At 45.3% G+C, this 18,025-nt stretch overlaps 1 protein-coding gene across 13 annotated transcripts in view; it reads right to left on the bottom strand.

The window, feature by feature from the left end:
• The window catches only part of CADPS (calcium dependent secretion activator), a 206,050-nt gene that overhangs the window by 117,336 nt on the left and 70,689 nt on the right, over nt 1–18,025 (bottom strand). For all 13 annotated transcript variants that reach the window (XM_085590072.1, XM_077786151.2, XM_077786154.2 and 10 more), the window contains exons 4-6: nt 17,470–17,550; nt 13,033–13,269; nt 10,649–10,770 (exon numbers count right to left, since the gene is read on the bottom strand). In XM_085590072.1, coding sequence (XP_085446198.1) covers nt 10,649–10,770; nt 13,033–13,269; nt 17,470–17,550 — 440 coding nt within the window. The remainder of the gene's footprint in view (nt 1–10,648; nt 10,771–13,032; nt 13,270–17,469; nt 17,551–18,025) is intronic.

Raw genomic sequence — 18,025 nt, 5'->3', positions numbered from 1 at the left:
CCCAGACTCACTCAGGTCAACAGCAAACCCTCATGCAGGGATGGCATTAATCCCACTGGGATGAAAATACCTGGTTTGTTTTGGTTTTTTTTTTTGGTTTTTTTTTTTAATGAAAAGGGTGCTTGGGAACTTCTAGGGACACCATAAGCTAGATAATGGCTGGAAGAGGCTGGAATAGCTGACAGTTCCTTGTAGGGAGCAGTGCAGGTGAGGCACTGAACTGGCAGGGATGTGGCAGAACAGATGTGCCTGTCACACATAGCAGAGGCTCACACCTGCACTAGCTGGGTCACAAAGCCATAATAAATAGAAGCAGGGCATCCCAAAGCCTGTGGGAAAATACATATTCTTTGCATCTCTTGTGGGTAATGGCAATGGATAATAGGTTTTTCGTTTGTGTCCTTGGGTTTTGAAAAAGCCCAAAGGCACAGAAGAATTCTGGCTTTTTTAGGCACTCCAAGAAAGCTCACAGGCTGGGTCTTACACCTGGAGAGCTGTGGGATGCACACACACAACACACACAAGTCTGTTACAGCAGGAGAAAGTCATAAACAACTGCCAGTCTGGGGATGTTGTGCTGGGGACAGCTACAAAACAGTTTGTGATTTCCTACAGTAGGACTACAAACTTCAGTTGAAAACCCACAAATTTAGGGGACTGTAGTATGTGTAAATGTGCCTCACTCACCTGCTTTGGGCTCCTGCTACTGCAATAAGGAGAGATCTAATTAAATCAGTAGAGTTAGGCCTTAATTTGCCTCATCCCAATTTAGAGGCAGGAAGCAGATGAAGTGATGCCTGACATAGAGAGCCCCTGTATTTCCACTGCTATAAGAGTGTGCTGGAGGTGACTGCTGCATATTCACCAAAAAGATTTAAAATTAACATCTCAAAGAACACATATAGATGCATATATATATTGCTCATGCAGGAACATCCTGGGCTAGGAAATACCACTCAGGTGCTAAGAAAGGCACCTTTCCATTCTGCCTGTAGAAATGCACGGAGGATGGTTTGCATCCATAATACATCTGATATTCAGGGGCTGCTGAGCCTCCTCTGGGATTCCTCCCACAGTAAAACTTTGATGTGTTTACTCACCTTCAAAACTGAATAACCAAAGACATCAGACACAGATTGACAACACAGCCTATTTTTGTTTACATTTGTTTCCTCCCCTTCCTTTCAGCTGCCAGAACAGCCTTTCAGTCCCATCCCCTCGGAACAAGCTGAGCTGAAGTGGGAGTGACAGCACAAACAGATTTGATTCCTCCCAGACTTTCCTGCACAGATTTTGCAGTGATTTAAAATGCGCTTTCACTGATGCAGCTCCCGTGCAGGTGCTGACAAATCTGCATTCCTGCAGGCACTGACTGGCAGACGAGGCTGTACCTGCCTTCCCTGCAGCCAGGGAACACTGAGTGAGGCCATATCTCTGCAAGGAGCACTGATGTTCTGCTCTGATGGGATAACCCAAGGATGTTCTGTGAATCCATTGTTTTTCATGGTATCTTAATTCCTGCCAAGCATGGAACACTCCCTCTGCTAAAACAGAACATCACTGGTAAATATTTTGCTTACAAAATGGGCACTTCTTCTCCCAAAGACACCACTGTAGAAAGCACTGTGGTCTTATTCAAAAGGTGAGCAGAGACAGTGTGTTGCTAAGACTGGGCTCCTTCTACAGCAGCTAAGGAGGTGTTCCAACCTTGAGCACCTCATAGTCTGTCCTTTTCTGTTTCCACAGCTCTGAGACACAATGTATGTGTCACACACACACAGGCACCATCTTGCTTAACATCATGCAGACAGCAGTACCAGACCATCTCTCCCTCCAGGAGCTGCAACTCCCACATCCTCAAACTGGCTACGGCAGCACTACACCGCCGGCTGAGAGAGAAATATGTCTGAGAGAGCATCACATCTGTGCCCGAGTGTGCAAGGCACAGAAGGATGAGGGTAAAGCTGACAGAGACTGCAGCAAAGCAAAGCCTGCAAAGGTCTGCTCTTGATCTGCTTGTGGCTCACACACAATTCCCCATGGATCTTGTTCCAGTGCCAGCACGGGGCACTGCAGCCAAGAGGAGATGCTGAGGCCGACAGCACAGCTTTAGGAACCCAAAAAGGGATGATATTTGCTATGCAGAAAATACAGCTTCATTTGTGTTTCCTGAGAATAACTTATGCACTGGGGAAGTGTCATGAGGAAGGAAGAAGGGATGGGAGGTGGATTTAAAATCACATAATAGCTATTTATGGCCACGAGATGGCATTCCTGCCCCAGAGATATCCCTCCACCCTGCCTGCACCCAGCCCAGCATCACACACCCCTCCAAGACTACTGCACCCCAGGCTGGACTCTGCTGCAGAAATCCTTCAGCTGGTTTGGATGTGCAATTGTGGCAGTGCTATTCACCACAATCTTTTGGGTATTAACAGGGAAAATTAAAAAAAAAAAAAAGAAAAAATGTTGCATTATTACTTTCCATGATTTAAAAGATGGCTGCTTTTCAAATGCTCTGTGCTCTTGCTCAATACTAATTAGAAGAGAAAAAGTCAGCAGGGGGAAATGGAAGTCAAAACCCAGCACTGTTTTACTGGGAGGTCTGAACTGAAAGAAAAATTGCTTTTACAAGGGCTGCCTACTGTCTGTACTCCATCACTGTATCTGCTTTGGATACAGCATGAGTTTACAGCTTCATTCATTAAATGACTCTGTGCATTTACTGTCTGTGGCTGTGACCACTTCTTGAATAGGGTGACTTGAATGCCACACACATGCTAATGAAAGTTTCCTTTGGTCAAAGATGCTCCACTGACCCAGCTACAGAGCTGCTCACTTCACAGAATGACCAAGTATGATTAATCACTTCTATCAGATCTTGTCATCCTGAAAGAAAATACAACTGCAGTGGACTGCCATTGGTTAAGGCCTGGTCATGATTTTGGACTTAATAAGGCCGTACCCTGCCAGATTTACAAACTTAGTATCTCATAAACACAAACCATGGAGAAGGAGACAGAAATCCTCTCCTGAAAAGACAGGTTACTGGTTTGTGCCAACATAGTCTAGACTCTGCTTTATAAAACTTAGTAGAGAGCAGTGAAATATTTTCTAAATGCCAACAGCAGCAAAAAAATACAAGGTACTAAAAGAGACCAATCTGATTTTTATTTATGCCTCAATATATGTTATATAGGGGCTTCCTGACTTTCCCTTTTATAGTGGAATGGGACTCTTCCAAAATCAGCTACAAGGAGGAACAAGAAGTGTGAGACCATCTCTTGTTGTGCCACTACTCCCATTTCTGCTGTCTTATATTTTCTAAGCCAGGATCCAGGACAGGAAGCTCAAATCCAGCCAGACACCTGGGTTTGCCTTGCCCAATGTCTGACCACAAGAAGCAAAGTTCACACTAGCATCTCCTGGGTCAGGGGGGAAGAGTGGACAATTCCAGCAGGTGATGCTCACCAGCCACCTGCAAGCTCCTCTCTCCATGAGTATGCCTTGCCACGCAGTGACAATAGTACCTTGCTCCCTTTAAGTGCTTTTACACTTAGTTCTGTGGTTTGTTGGGAGTTGCAGCACATTTACAAAGCCAGTACATGCTACCTTCATTTCACAGAAAGGACACCTAAAATGTTGAAAAATCACTATCAAGGCTGGTCTTCTCATTTCACCATTCCCGAGCTTTGTCCAGACAGGAGCAGGCACAGTACCAATTCTTTAAAATGTGTCCTCTATCTCCCTTCTCTGCTTTGCAGCAATAGCAGCACCCCTCATTAAATAATAACGTGCACTACTTGTACACAGCACTTAATAAATAAACCAACAACTGGGCCCTTTCACATGCCTCATCCCCTGCCTTTTCCTTGGCAAATGATGTGCTGGACTTACACTAAGGCATGGCTTATTTTTTTTTTTTTTTTAGAACACCAACTATGAGCAATAAACACCACAACTGAATGTATCCCAGACCTTGCATTCTGCAGACCTCCTCTTAATTAAGCACTATTTCAGATCACGGAGTCTCAGTCTCATTTCAATGTCCTTTTGGTTTTTCCTATCCCCATCTTAAGGCTGCAAGCATAGGAGTGATGAAGCAGACGGGTGTCGATGAAAATCGCCTTGGGCATCATCACACCTTCTGGAATACTTAAATTTGAATGTATGTGCTATCACAGGAATACATAATTCCCAAGTGCATAGGAACACTCAAGAAATTAGACAGCTGGCGAGAAAAGCAAGACATTCATCTGTGAAAGAGAAGGTGCATGAGCTCAACCCTTACTAGACACCAGAGAATCCATGTGAAAGCAATGCTATGTGTGCTCTGAAAGTCAGGGAAAGCACCGTTGGAGCTTGCACTTACTTGATACTGGAAGAAATTGAGTTCAAAGGGTAAGTGTAAAGAAAAAAGCCTTCATTATTCTTCAACACAGCTTCTAGTGTGGTACAGGAGAGCAGGGACTGAGCATGAGACCTTTGGGAACAGGGCCCCACCTGGGATCACCATCCACAGCCCCAGCAGAGTATTTATTCCATAGCTGTCCAGAAGGTTCCTCCACAGCAGTGTGGCTGTCTGAGTGACACTCAGGGTAAGGGAATCCCTACAGGATCTTGCCTTTATTCTGAAGAAAAACTCAGCTGCCTAATCTAAAGCAGAATTTCTGTCCCACAGTAGCTGAGCTGTGTAAGAACCAATCCTGCAGAACAGCTATGACAGAACATCAGAAAAGGTTCTGAATTCCTAATTAAAAAGGGCAGTAAATCACACAAAGACCTCTCATAATAGATCACATACTTGCACTTGGGTAATAACTTTTTATTGCAGTTTTTGCTCTGCTTAATGACTTGTCCACAGACTCCACTTTCAGAAATGGGAACATCACAGCATAAATCTCAGGAGCATTATGGAAATACTGTCATACAAAAGGGGACTTGAAGAGCAGGTGAAACCAAGCTAACAGCAGAACCCTTCAGGTGCAAAGTCATGCACAGTCTCATCAGAAAACTGTCTCCTAGGCATGCTAAATAGGTGTAAGTGAAGAAAACTTGTGTCAGGGATTTGGACTCCACTTTGTACCCTCCAGCCATAGACACAGGGGCTAAAAGCAACTGTCCTGAAGTTCCTGTCCCTGTTATTTTCACCTCTTAGCCCACCAGCACTGGGGTCTCAGGGCATCTGTACCACGCTGACAGAGACCAAAGCTGAAGACCTCTCCTGGAAAACATTTCCCCAACAGCTGCCTTGGGGCAGACTGACCCTCTGCTCAGAGCCTCACCTCAGGAACAAGGACTGTACCTCACAAACAGTGGTGTCTGATGTTTGCTGTACCCAGTCACCTGCTTCAAAACATTCCTAAGGCTCCCAAAGATTTCCTAAGGAGAAAGAGCTGCAAACATCTGCACAGCTGTGAAATGAAGTAATGTGACTGAAAAAGCAATCCAATCAGTGTGGGTAATTAAGACAGCTTATATTTAATGCTGAAGCCAATTAGAAGAGTGAGGAGGAGGGGGAAAAAGAAAGCAAGAAAAAGCAGCTATTTCCTAAAATTTCCTTTTGCTTTGTTTTTTACCCAGAATCATGAATTTTGCTTACACAGGGCTTAGCTAAGCATGCAAACCTAAGTATGAATGTCTACTTAAAATTGTGTAGCCACACAGGACCTGAGCCTGAGCTTTGCCATGTCTGGAAGAGACCTACCAGGCCTGGCAACAACAGCTGTACTGAGGGATGCACACCAAGAATTAAACTCTACTGTCACTCACATCAGCATAAACCCCTTTAGTTTAGCAGACTCAAATTAGTTATATGAATAGGAAATATTTGAAATTTATGTATTTCAGAAGGACTTTTCTGATTTTACCACAGGGAGTGTTCACAGCATCTCCCAACAAACCCTGGCAGCAAAGCACTGACTGCAACAGAGCACTCCTATCACAGCCCTCTCTGTGCAAAGCCACTGGGCATCACTTCAAACTCCATGGCCTGAGGCAGGGGATTCCTGAATGAAAAGACCAGATTTTCCTCTCCTGCAGACAAAGAAAGCATCCCTGCTTGCCAGCCTCTTTTCCCAGAGGGCTTCTCCCTTTGCTGCTCAGTGCCCATCTCCCAGAAGGAGGTGACTGAACAGCACTGAAGAGGGATGCTGTGCAGGTCCTGTTCCTCTTCATGCTCAGGCACACTAATTTGAAAGAAAAACTCTAGCTGAGTGATAAGCTTGGAGGTTTGGTGCAGGGATCTGAACAAGGGCAGCCTGTCGCAGCAGAGAGAAGCAGCAGAGCTGTCAGAGCACCTTGAAACAAATCAGGGAGAAGCATCAGAGCCAGCACAAAGATAAAATCAGACATCCCTGTCTCCTAGGGAGGTGGCTAAGGGAAAGGAGATGGGAGAGGTTTAGAAGTTTGCCAAAGACATTACTTTATGAAGAGTGAATTTTTGGAAAGGGCACAAGGCTCAAGCCTTTGGTCATGACAAATGTAAGATGTGGAATGGAGTCAGATGAAAGCCACTGAGTGTCCTTTCTCCAGAACTGCCCTACAGGACATGCTGAAGAAAACTACATGGAAACAAATCCCAAACAATGAAAAGTGGTCTTTCCTCCTTCAGAAAACAACAAACTCCACCCTCACCTCTCATTCTCTGAGCTACTGCACAACCCTTGCACTAGGACTGAATGGACATAGATAACCTCAAAATGAAAACACTTCCAGAGGAGCAGCTCACACTCTTGCCCCTTCCTGGCATGCCAAATGCACAGAGAGGTTGGCCAGATTCTTCCCCCACCAGTATTTACTGCTTTTACCCCAAATGGTTCAGCTCAGTTCAATGCAGGACACCCAATTTTCACTACTGTGATACAGAAGAGAATGAGACTTTTCTGGGTGCCAAAATAACTCCAGAATCTATAGCATTTATTCAGAAGGCACACAGATCCTTGTTGTTTGGGTCTCTTTTCTTTTATTCTGCTCATATCAGAGAAAGGTGATGTAAGATGCTGATCATGAGCACTGCCACAAGCACAGGTCACTGTTTAAATATATCCAGCAGTTTCTCTGGACAGGGGATTGTGGCTGGATCTTTTTTGCTATTTCCAAACCCCCTGACAACCCTGTTCTCAGCTGCACAAACAGCAGCAGTACTAACAGCTCCTGGAAGGGCATTTTGGAGACATGCAGAGGACAGACCACAGGCCAGTACACAGAGAAGGGGGGAGAGGTATAAACCCCACAAACATCTGCAAGAATACAGTTCCAGCACAAAAAGCAGTCAAATCCTTCTCACACTAGGATTTGAGATATCTTTTAGAGGCATCTGCAGGTTAGGGCATAATACACAAAAGCTTTTTCTTAACAACTTATTAAAAGCACTACTAATAAAACACTGCAAGCCTGATCTGAAATGGACCTTGCTATTTCAGGTCTGACTTTCTCTAGAACTGTGCCATCCCCAGCATCTGTGCTGAGGCAGATAATCCTCATATGAAGGGATTGGGCTTAAAATGTCAGGAATCCAACATGAAGACTGAGAAGAAATAAAAGGCCAGTATTTCCTGTTGTCCCTAAACCCACACTCCTTGCACACAACTCATCTGATGCCTGGGTACATGTGGCAAGCCTTGCCTCTCTCAAGAGCTGCAAATGGGATTCAAGCTCCAAAGTCACTAAAATTCTTTCTTCTCAAAAACTGCCTGTTTTGCACCAGAAGGATGAAAGAAGACTCTCACACAGACCTAGACCAATGCTTTTGGAAATCCTTCCCTGGCTGGTGAACTGCCATTTGTCATTAGAGATGTGGAAGCTAGGCTGGAACTCCTGGCATGGCACTGAGCTGAAGAGCAGCCACCATCACCAGTGTGCTGTGACTTGGGTGCTCTAGCTGAGGGCTGGCAATTCAAGGACACATGAGAATACAGTGAACAACTCCATGAGTTAGGTAAAAAGATATCCTACAAGGCTGAGTGGCCCCTAACACCCTCTACCCCAGGGCTATCATAGAAAAGTGAAGTCTTCCAGTGAATCTTACTGTCCAAATGTAACTTTTCTCCCCTGATGCTTATGAGAAATTTAGCCTTCTGTAGCCTGTATAGCCTCCAGACAATGGCAAAGCTGAATTTCAAACAATTTCAAGGCTGACAGTTTAAAAATGCTGCCTGTTTCCAGACCTGCATTCACTGCATATTCTGAGCCCAGGTGCTTAACCCACATCTTTGAGCCTCTGAGATATAAAACTTCTGGGATATACAGAGATAACTTGCTTCAGTGTTTACAGTTTCATAGTGCTAAGTGCCAAGTGTTCTTCACCCCCAGACCAGGCAGCATCCCCTACCAAAGCACACAAATCCTGGGATGCTGGGCAGTGAGCAGTCCCTCATGCCTTCACTGATACTTCCTTTCTGTAGGGGAGGTTTGCTTAATACAAAAAGCACAGAAGCAAGCACAGTGTGAATGACCTCAGTGAGGCTGATGTCAGCATCTAAACTAACACCTCCAAAGGCTGTTTTGCCTGGCCATAAATCCTTTGTTTCTAAGGCAGCACTGCTCAAAAATGCACCAAAATCTTCTCTGAGCTGTTTCTATCACTGCACTCATCACCAGAGTACCTGAGGGCCTTCAAGTCTCATATTAAACAAGATGACAAACATGTCACATCTGATTCATTCCCTTTTCCTTCTCAGGAGAACTTAGGTACAGTAAATTGCTTTCACCGAGCTTTGGTTTCCTGCATCTCTGCTGCTGTGCCTGGGAGGGGAAGCAAGGTGAAAGAAACACATCTAATGCAGAGAGGAAAGAAGGACAAGCCTTTTGTGATTGCCTCTGGTTTCTGTGAAGGTTATTCTAGAGCCTCAGCTTGGGTGGTCATTGGTTCTGGAAAGAAAAGGTCTTAGGACCCTATAGGACTATACAACTGTCAAACCTACTCCCCTCCTGAGCCATTTCCACAGGTATTAGCCCAAGTGCTGGAGCAATCCAGAAGACTTGAAGCTTGGCTCACTCACACCTCTACAGGAAGCCAGTGCAGAGAGAGGATGAGTGTGATGGACTTGCATGACTTTTATCACACTGCAGCACTCAGTGTTGGCTGCATTTTCTTGAGGGCTGATGGCTTCATGCCCAGGCACTGTACATTTAATTATAATAAATAAAGACCCACTCAATTAAAGAGTTCACTCCTGCAAGTATTATTTTCAAAGCAATTCTCATAGAAATAGTCCTACATCTTGCAGTAAGAAGACCTGTGTGTGGAAGGGCAGATCCTGTGAGCAAAGGTGGGATGAACAGGCCAATCTAAACAAGTACATGTAACCCAGGAAAAGTGTGCTTTTTCAGTATGAATAGTAGCAATTTCCCCTAAATAGAGCCCAATTTTCTCCACTGAAGCAATAATACCTAAAATAGTGACAATTTTAAGTTTGCATGGAAATTTTGCTCTAAGCTCAGCTCTCTTCCTTCCTTCTCTAAAGTAGATTTCAAAGCATTTTGAAAAGTCAGCCAGGCTGCAGCACTTTCCCTGATTGGGAATATTGTTTTTGAACTGCTTGTTGCAGATTCCTGCTGCTCTGGTGCAGCACAGGGCACGAAGCACCAGCAATTTCTGTGCCTCTGTGAGAGGACAGTGACAGAAGGAAGGCAGCCTGTCCTGGTCCTGCCTGCATCCACTGCTCCTGAGCTGCTTGCAGTGCTTGTGCACTGCCAAGCCCTGCAGCCAGGTGGTTCTGGATTTCCTTCCACGAGCTTGGGAAGCTCCTGGCAAAACACCTCTGAAGGACTGGTCATGGGGAATGGGATATGAGCACAATAGCACTGCTCCCTACTCCTGGTGGAGGCTTCATACCACCTTAGCAATTCTCCACTGTCAGGAAGCGCATTGAGAATTTAAGTGTGAAATCTCTGCAGTCATCCAGAGAAATACTGCCTCAAGTCCAGAGTGTTTCAAGTTAACTAATCCCACAAATTGGAAAGGAAATAAGCCATTCATCATTTTCTTCTTCCAAATAACAAAGGCCAGTCACTACTGGTAAGCACTTAACAACATCCAGATAAGACAAAATAAAGCCAAGTATGGGGTCAAAAGTGAGGATTTGGGGATGAGTCAAAGAGGACACAACAAGACTCTGCCCTTGAATGGGACTGGGCCAGAGAGGTCTCAGATAAAGCTTTAACTAAGTAATTTGAAGCTTTTTCCAGAGCCTCTTTTCCACCTCTGGCTGCCAGACTGTGTCCCTGCCAGCTGTTCTCTTTCTTGTAGGACTGCCAAAACCCTGACAGTGAGGACAAGATAATGTACCTATACCTGATGGCACCAGTTCAGATGAACACTCAGGCAAGTACTTATCTAAGCACATGCTTAACTACATCCCTATTTAGTAAAGCACTTATGTATAGGCACAAACTTATCTCTCTATGGCTACACGAGACATAAGCCTCTCATTAACACTTCATTCCCCTCAGTCAGGGCTTATGTGCCATTTTTAGCTGCAGGACAACACTCTGCATGTGTGGAAGGCCATGTTTCTCCTTTGTCTCTGAGAGCCCCCTCTGTCCTCACCAAGCAGGAGCCAGAGCTATCTGCAGTGACTCAGCAGTGCAGAGACAGGGCAGAGGAGAGTGTGCTGGGGAGACCAAAGAGCAAAGCAAGGCTTACGTTGGCTTTGAGGCCTCAGCCTGGTCTGTCTGCAGCTTCTCCCCACCTTCAACTTCCATGGTGCAGTACACGATGCGGTTGGGGGCCAGCGACTTCAACCCCTGCACCTCCATGATGACAACCTGCAGGCAGAGAAGGAGAAATGTAAGAGGAGCAGCCTCCTTCAGACCCTCCTGTGGCAGTTGAACCCATGGGGTCAGCCAGTGCTGGGGTCCTCCACGTGCTGCTGATGTTCACAGGGGCAGGAGGCAGGGATGGTGGCACTGCCCAGCCTGAGCAGGGACTGTGGCACCAGCCAGGTCTGTATGGAGACCAGGATTCCCTCTGACTGCACATGGGCTCACTGAAACCCTTGGGTGTCCAGGGCTGTACCAAGCTTCAGGAGATGGGCTTCAGAGAAATGGTCCTGCCTCATCTAGAAATGCCTTAATATGTGAAATCCAGGGATATTCACAATACTCATCTTGTGCCAAAAGCATATTTATCCACATTAATCATAGAATGGTTTGGGGTTGACATTTGAAGATCATCTGGTCCAATCTCCATGCTGAGGTATGGACATCTTTCAGTAGATCAGGTTGCTCAGAGCCCCATCCAACCTGATCTTCAAAAATTCCAAGGATGAAACAGCTACATCCCAGTCGTTCCCTGTCCCAGTTGTTCCCCGTTCCTACCACCCTCATCAAAACCCTTTTCTTTCTTATACTCAATCTATATTTACCCTTTTCCAGTTTAAAATTGCTGCCCCCTGTCCACTCTATAGCTCTGTTTAAAAAAAAAAAAAATAAAAAAAACTTCCTTCATCTTGCTTATAGAAAATCTTTCTAATTAAGAAATCACCACCTAAGTTTCTTGCAGGTAATTAATTTTTTTCCTTTTTTTTAAAGGTGATTAATCCCATTAACCACACACCTTAAACATTTGTACAAGAATCACTGTGGGAGTTTCTGTTCATGTTCTATTACTGCTATTTATGTAGTATATACACAGGGGTTTAAAATTCCTCTCCTCAGGTCTTCTGGTCTGTCTGGAGCTGAGGATCCTCTCCCTGGTACACAGAGTTCCACAAAGCCTCTGATGAGTGCACATTTTTGGTAAAAGCTTTCTTGCAGCAGGAGTTTTGTGCACTGAGCAGTGCCCAGACCTGCCAGCTCCTGAAGTCAGTGCTTCACTGGGCTTTGACTTCCCACCAGCTGGGGTTCAGCTGGAGCAGAGCATTTGTGACATGCTGCTGTAAGGGTGTCCCTTCACACACAGCTGTACACACTGCACAGCTTCTGCAATGGGGGGGCTACTGCTCTGTGATAGCTCCCTGCTCCTCCATATGGGAATGCTTGGAAGTCAGCCTTAGTTGATGCTGCTCTTGAAGGCACCACCTCTGGGTTCACAGCCCTAGTTTTAAGTAATACCGAACTGAATACTATAAAGATGGTTTCAGACACAATGAGTTAAATTCTGAGACTGGACAACCAGGGTTATTAAGTTTTGCATTAGCATAATATGTATAACAAGAGACCCATTGGAAGAGAAACAAACAGGAAACTACACAAAACTAGCATTTTCTGAATTTTCTGCATCTTATATTGTTGACTCCATCCTGGTAGTTGTTTTGACAATGTAACATAAACCCACTCATTGACAGACAACAACAATTCTGTAGGGGTGAGCTGATGACTCCTTGAAGTAAATATGCCCACAAATAGACCACAAATGTGTTTGCACAAAACAACTGAGTTGGCTGAAAACAGCTACTGAGCTGTTCCAGGCCTGAGGCAGCCCGTGTCAGAGGCAGCAGCAGCACCCTGCCTTCCCCTGGGCTGCACAGACAAACTGCTCAGCAGAGAGCTGGGAACAAAGTCAGCATGAAACAGAGAGCAAAGAGCAACCCAGCACTGCATAGTATTTCCACACAAACTGCAAACCAATCTGTTGGGTGAAACCAAACCCCAGGAATTTTTCACAATTCTTCAAAGAGGAAGCAATTCTCACAGGGAAATACAGCAACCCCTCTAGCTGGCAATAGTTAAAGATGCTGATATTTACAGTGTTGCTTTATTGTAATGGTTCTGGGGACAATCCAGGCTCAGGGTTACTGGGCTACACTCAGTAACAAACTGCATTAAGAGATGAGTTAATGATGCAGATTTCTGAGCCATTTGATATACACCATCACAAATGCCAGACAGTGAACATCACAGAGATTGTTACAACAAGGTGGTGAGACACCAGAAAGGACACAGTGTTTAATCACAGGCAAAGCTTCCAGTAAACAGTGATTTCTACTCACCTCTCTGCACCTAATCTAAATTTGAACTGAGCAGAAGTTGGCTGCTGTGCTCTTTACTCCCATGAATTCTGCACACTGTTGTGTGCATGTAGCTTACCTCCAGGGAGAATGACAACACGACGTCTGACTTGGAAAGCTGGTTCTCGTTTTCCTCTCCCATGTCAATGATTGAGGTGTTGTGGCTACGTTTCAGCTTCTGCAGCTTGAACTCAGAGCCTCCTTTAGACACAGGCATGCTCTCCAAGTTTGCCATCAGGAGGTTGACAGATGACTTCAGCTCCTCAATGTACATGTTCTCCATTTCTTTGGACACAAACTTTGGAAACTTGCGCTCCTTGGATTTGGAAACAAGCACAACAGAATGAATGTTTGTGACAATCAACAGCCACTTGTTGTAGTGGGAGAATCCCTCCAGAGTATTTGCAGAGGTTTGTGAGAAGGGAGCTCCTACAAACCAGATGACAAATTACAGCCTCCCCCTGAGTAATGTAGAAGCATTATTGCTAGTTTCTCACAGAATGAGTACTTGGTACTTGTCCAGCTTGCCTGGATCTTGCATGCACTTGCATTTCACTGACTTTCCTATCTGCAAATGGGCTTTTTTCTCAATTACAAACACTCCAGGCCAGATCTCAACTGAACGTTGCAACCACCAGCAACTTACTGATTCAGAGTATGCTGATAGAAGAAATTTGTTTTCCAGTCTTCCAATTGTGCCAGCTCTTTTTAAAACACTTCTGAGTGGTTGCTTAATCAGGTTTCTAGGTGTGACAGGAGCCCAGAGAGGGAAAACCAGCCATGTGTGGGCAGGAATGTTTGGTTCTAACTGGAAGAAGGGGTAAAACATCCTTTCTACTACTTGCCAAGGCCTGTGCCTCCCCCCAAGAAGACAACTTTTCACTGTGAGACTTTCCAGAGCTGCTTGCTGTCAACAGGAAATTTAAACCCTAAAACCAAGGGTGACAGTGAAAGCAAAATATGATGTTCCCCAATGCATGTTCTCAGCTTTGAACTGCTGCTCATCACCAGTCTGAGCCCTACATCTTCTGACAACTCCTCCCATGGCCTGAATCTGCTCAGGATTCAAATGTCTCTCAGTGGGTTACAAGACACTGTGCAAGGCGTAAGACAGTGAGGCAGCATCTGCAGCAGGGAACACAGGGCTGATGTGCAAACAATCTTGGTGGCAATTCACAACATTGTAAAAAGCTATTTGTAAAATGTATGCTAGAAGAGAAAACAAGGTCATGTTTCTTCTAGAAGACTGCCACCAAGCTGCTGAAATAGTTCTCCTCTGCACTAGTTTTTGCATCAGTCCTTAAAATTAAGATCTTACCCACTACAAGCAGAGCTCACAGCAGCACTCACACCAAGCAGCTAAAGTACAGTCATCTGTTTCCAGCCTCAATTTTGGGAAGCAATTCCCCCTTGTAAATAAGACTTACAGTGAAATAAACTACCCAATCAGCCTCCTGTATTGTCTGTGCATTATATAAGTTGCAAGTCACCCCTAGGAAAAAAAAAGCAACTGTTTTGTAGATTTTGAGAATTGCTGCTGCAGCAATGATGTTCAGACATTATTGCTTTTTTACCCTGCTGTCATCCATCTCTCCAGGGACTGCAATTTTGGCACTGCCCTCACAAACCTCTTCAGCAGTGCAGAAAGGACTGAGACATTTCACTGTGTACTACCAGCAACTTCTTGTATTAGGACTGAAAATGTAGTTTGAAGTGATGCATAACAGTTTAACTTGGACTATTTAGCTGATGTTGGAAATGCAGATATGCAGACGTGGTCTTAAGTCACCCATCAGACTGGAGATAAAGCTGGGGGAAGTCTGGAGTAAGAAACTATAAAGAGCTGCAGACAACAGCAAGAAAGGGCATTAGTCACCTCTCCATGTACTGGGAGCAGAGAGAGGATCAGGAACAGGGAGAGAGGCACAAGCATGGAGACAGGTAGAGTTAGGACACTGAGGAATGACCTGTCCAGCAGGCTGCAGCAGAGTGGGTCCAGCCCCAGACAAACACATCACTGCAGTGTCACCACAAGGTCTCATTTAGTTGCTCCTACACGTGCTCCTCCTTGAGGCCAGGTGACTGGGAGGGGGAAAAGGCACCACAGGACAGCAGAGCACTTGCCACTGCAGAGAAAAATATACACCTGCCTTGGCATCACTAAGCTCTCAGCTGTAAAGCTGCTCTACTTAGCTGCTGGAAAAGTACAACACACAGCCTGAGAAGCCTGTCCAGAGTCAGCTTTAAAACGTCTGCTTGCCACAGAGCGTGATCCTCAAGCCGCCAGGCTCCAGGGCTGGGCTGATGTGCTTTGATGGAGTTGGGCTCAGCAAGGGACCTTGTCTAGTGCTGCACTGAGCTGCACTGAGCTGCACTCTCCTGGGCACATGGGAAGGCAAAAAGACCCAGACCTGTGTCCTGGTATGCAGAGGCAGGAAAGCTGGCACAACAGTGACTTGTTCAAGGTCACACAACAGCTCAGATGACGCCTTGCAGAGCCACTGGTCCCGTAAGACTCCACAGCCTTTGCTGCCTCTGAAGTGCAAATGTCCTAATGTGAATTTCTTAATTTAACAATGAGGCATTAATTTGCCTCGAGCATGGAATCTCCAAGACTGACACCTCAGTGATGGTTTCACAAGCACTGTAAGCCTCCCTGTGCAGCAAATCTGTATTAAAAGCTGCAAATTGGAGATAAAAATGGAAATGCTATCCTTTCACTGAGCTGAATTGTGAACCTGTCCTCTGTTACAGGGAAAGAAGCCTTGCCCAGAAAGGAGGCTACAGAAGAAGATCCAAAAGGTCATTTGGATGCCTCCAAAATGTGGTATTCATGAATCTGAAAGAGCAAGGTTTCTTGCAGACAGATGCTGGCAGGACCTGACATTCTGCTGTAGTTCCATGATGGAGATTAAATATTCCTAGCTGCCAACTGAAACCCAGGTAAGTCCCTTTTACTCTAAACCAACCTCCAAGCTGCACTGTTGTATTTTGAAGGTTGAATTCTGCACAGAAATATGTCAGGTTATGTTGAGGAGTATCCCCCTGACTCTCTCTCGGATGGCCAGCAGTGTCATGGTTTGTTTTCAGCATCCTTGGGGGAAGTATGGAAATGGCAAATTCTCATTTGCAAAAAATAATTCATGAAACTGCAGCTTCTGCTGGCTGCTACTGAATCATGCATATTATTGTTCTACATACCATAAAGAGAAAATAAAATAACAAAACCAGGCAATCTTTTTCTCAGGGCCTGGCTATCCATCTCAGAACCAGAGCAGCCATGCTCAGTGCAGAGGCTTACATTTCACTGCAAATAAATACTGTAGGTTTTCCTGACAAGAATTAAGTGGCAAAGGGCCAAATGCTGAACAAAAGAGCTTCAGTGAGTTTGCTGTTTTGCTGCACCATTAATTGGCCATGTGGCCCCTGGCCATCTCACTAATTTTATCAGTGAAATGGGGAAAACCAGAGCCTATGCCCCCAAAGAGGAAACTAGCAGATGTTTAACAGAGGTGTTAGTCAGGAGGACCTGTGCAGGCTCCACGAGCACCATTGTTAACACCTGACTACAAATCAATACGCTCTGCTTTTCACATCTAGGCATATCAGTGTGGTTGCAAACAGCTCTGATATTACCTTTCTTATAAAAATCCTAATTTGGGCCCAGCTCAGTGCTGGGAGGACTGCTGCTGAAAGGCAGGTCCCTAGACTGAGCTTGTCTCTGTGATTAAATTTTTTTTTTTTGCCTTGTAGTAATGGTTTCTTGATTATCAAGAACAGCCAGATAGATAATTCCAAATGACTTCAGTCCCATTAGGGCTTTATCAGTGACTCAGAGCATCAGATTAGAGGTAAGGATAAAACTCGTCCATACTGATGTCAACAGGATCCTCTCCATCATCTATGGTCCACTGGAGGCCACTGTGTGGGGGTGTGATTTGCTCCCAGGGAGATGGCTCCTTACAGAAGGGTCTCTAGGGAGATTAGCTGAGTGCTTGGTTATCAAAGCTGTTTGGAGATCTCGTGCCTACTGCTCCAAACAGCAGCAATGTCTACAAGGGGGCAGTGATGGCCTGACTGCTCCCACACACAGTGTGAAGTTCTTTGGGACAATACATCTGAACGACCTTTATTGAGGCAGCATTTACCTACAGGTAGGAAATTGTGGCTCCTATCAGCCCAGCAAAAAACGCAAATCTCATTAGGATGAATCCTGGCTCCTTTTTTACACACCTTACATCCACCTTATTGTCCAGCATACAAATGTGACACCTCTGAGGATTCACAAGGGATTTTTCAGGAACCTAACTGTCCCAGCTCAGCAGGACATACCAAGAAATGCACATCAGAACAGCTTCATCTTGTTTGTTTGCAGCTAATAATCTGATCACTTTTAACCGGTAATTATTGTGAGACGAAACTTGTAAGAGAATGGAAGGACCTAGGGGCTGCATCAAACTCCTTGTTATACTCCTAAATGAAGAGGTTATTAATAACAGTAGACTTTTGTTTTTACCTTGGCAATTTGTTCTGCCATTTGGAGACGTCCATCTAACTCGCGTCTGATCTGTGCTGCTTGCTCATCAGGGTTGTCCAGCTGTATAAAAACAAAAGGCAAATCAAGGTGAAAAATTAAGCAATGCAACACCTTTAGGTGCAGCTCAGTTCCTCAGGCTGTGCTACATTGCTGATAGACAGAGCAAGTGGTGAGAGGCCACATTCTGGAGCAGAAGCCCCCACAAAGGACAAACACAATGTCACCAGCCCAAGACAGACAGTTTTTGATGCCTGCCCTGCTGCCTCCTGGGGCTGAGCATCCTCACCCTGAGGCAGTCTGGTGCAGTGTAGTCTGGAAAGTTACAGCTACAGTGATGACAAAAGTTCTGGTTCTCAGCCTGATGAATGATGAGCTCATCTGTTGGTGCTCACTGGATCAGCTGAATCACCACACTGCCCTGACCCATTGCTCTCCATGGCAGCTCCTCATCTGCCTGCCTGCACATCCCTCACCTCCCCTCTGCCACACACGCTCCTGCAGACCTGCACAGGTGCAGGTGTTATTTCTGCACGCT

This window comes from Lonchura striata, chromosome 12, assembly GCF_050655825.1.
Source record: "Lonchura striata isolate lonStrDom1 chromosome 12, ASM5065582v1, whole genome shotgun sequence".
NCBI lineage: Eukaryota > Metazoa > Chordata > Aves > Passeriformes > Estrildidae > Lonchura > Lonchura striata.
The sequence above is the reverse complement of the archived record's forward strand: the minus strand, read 5'-3'. Positions and strand labels throughout refer to the sequence as shown.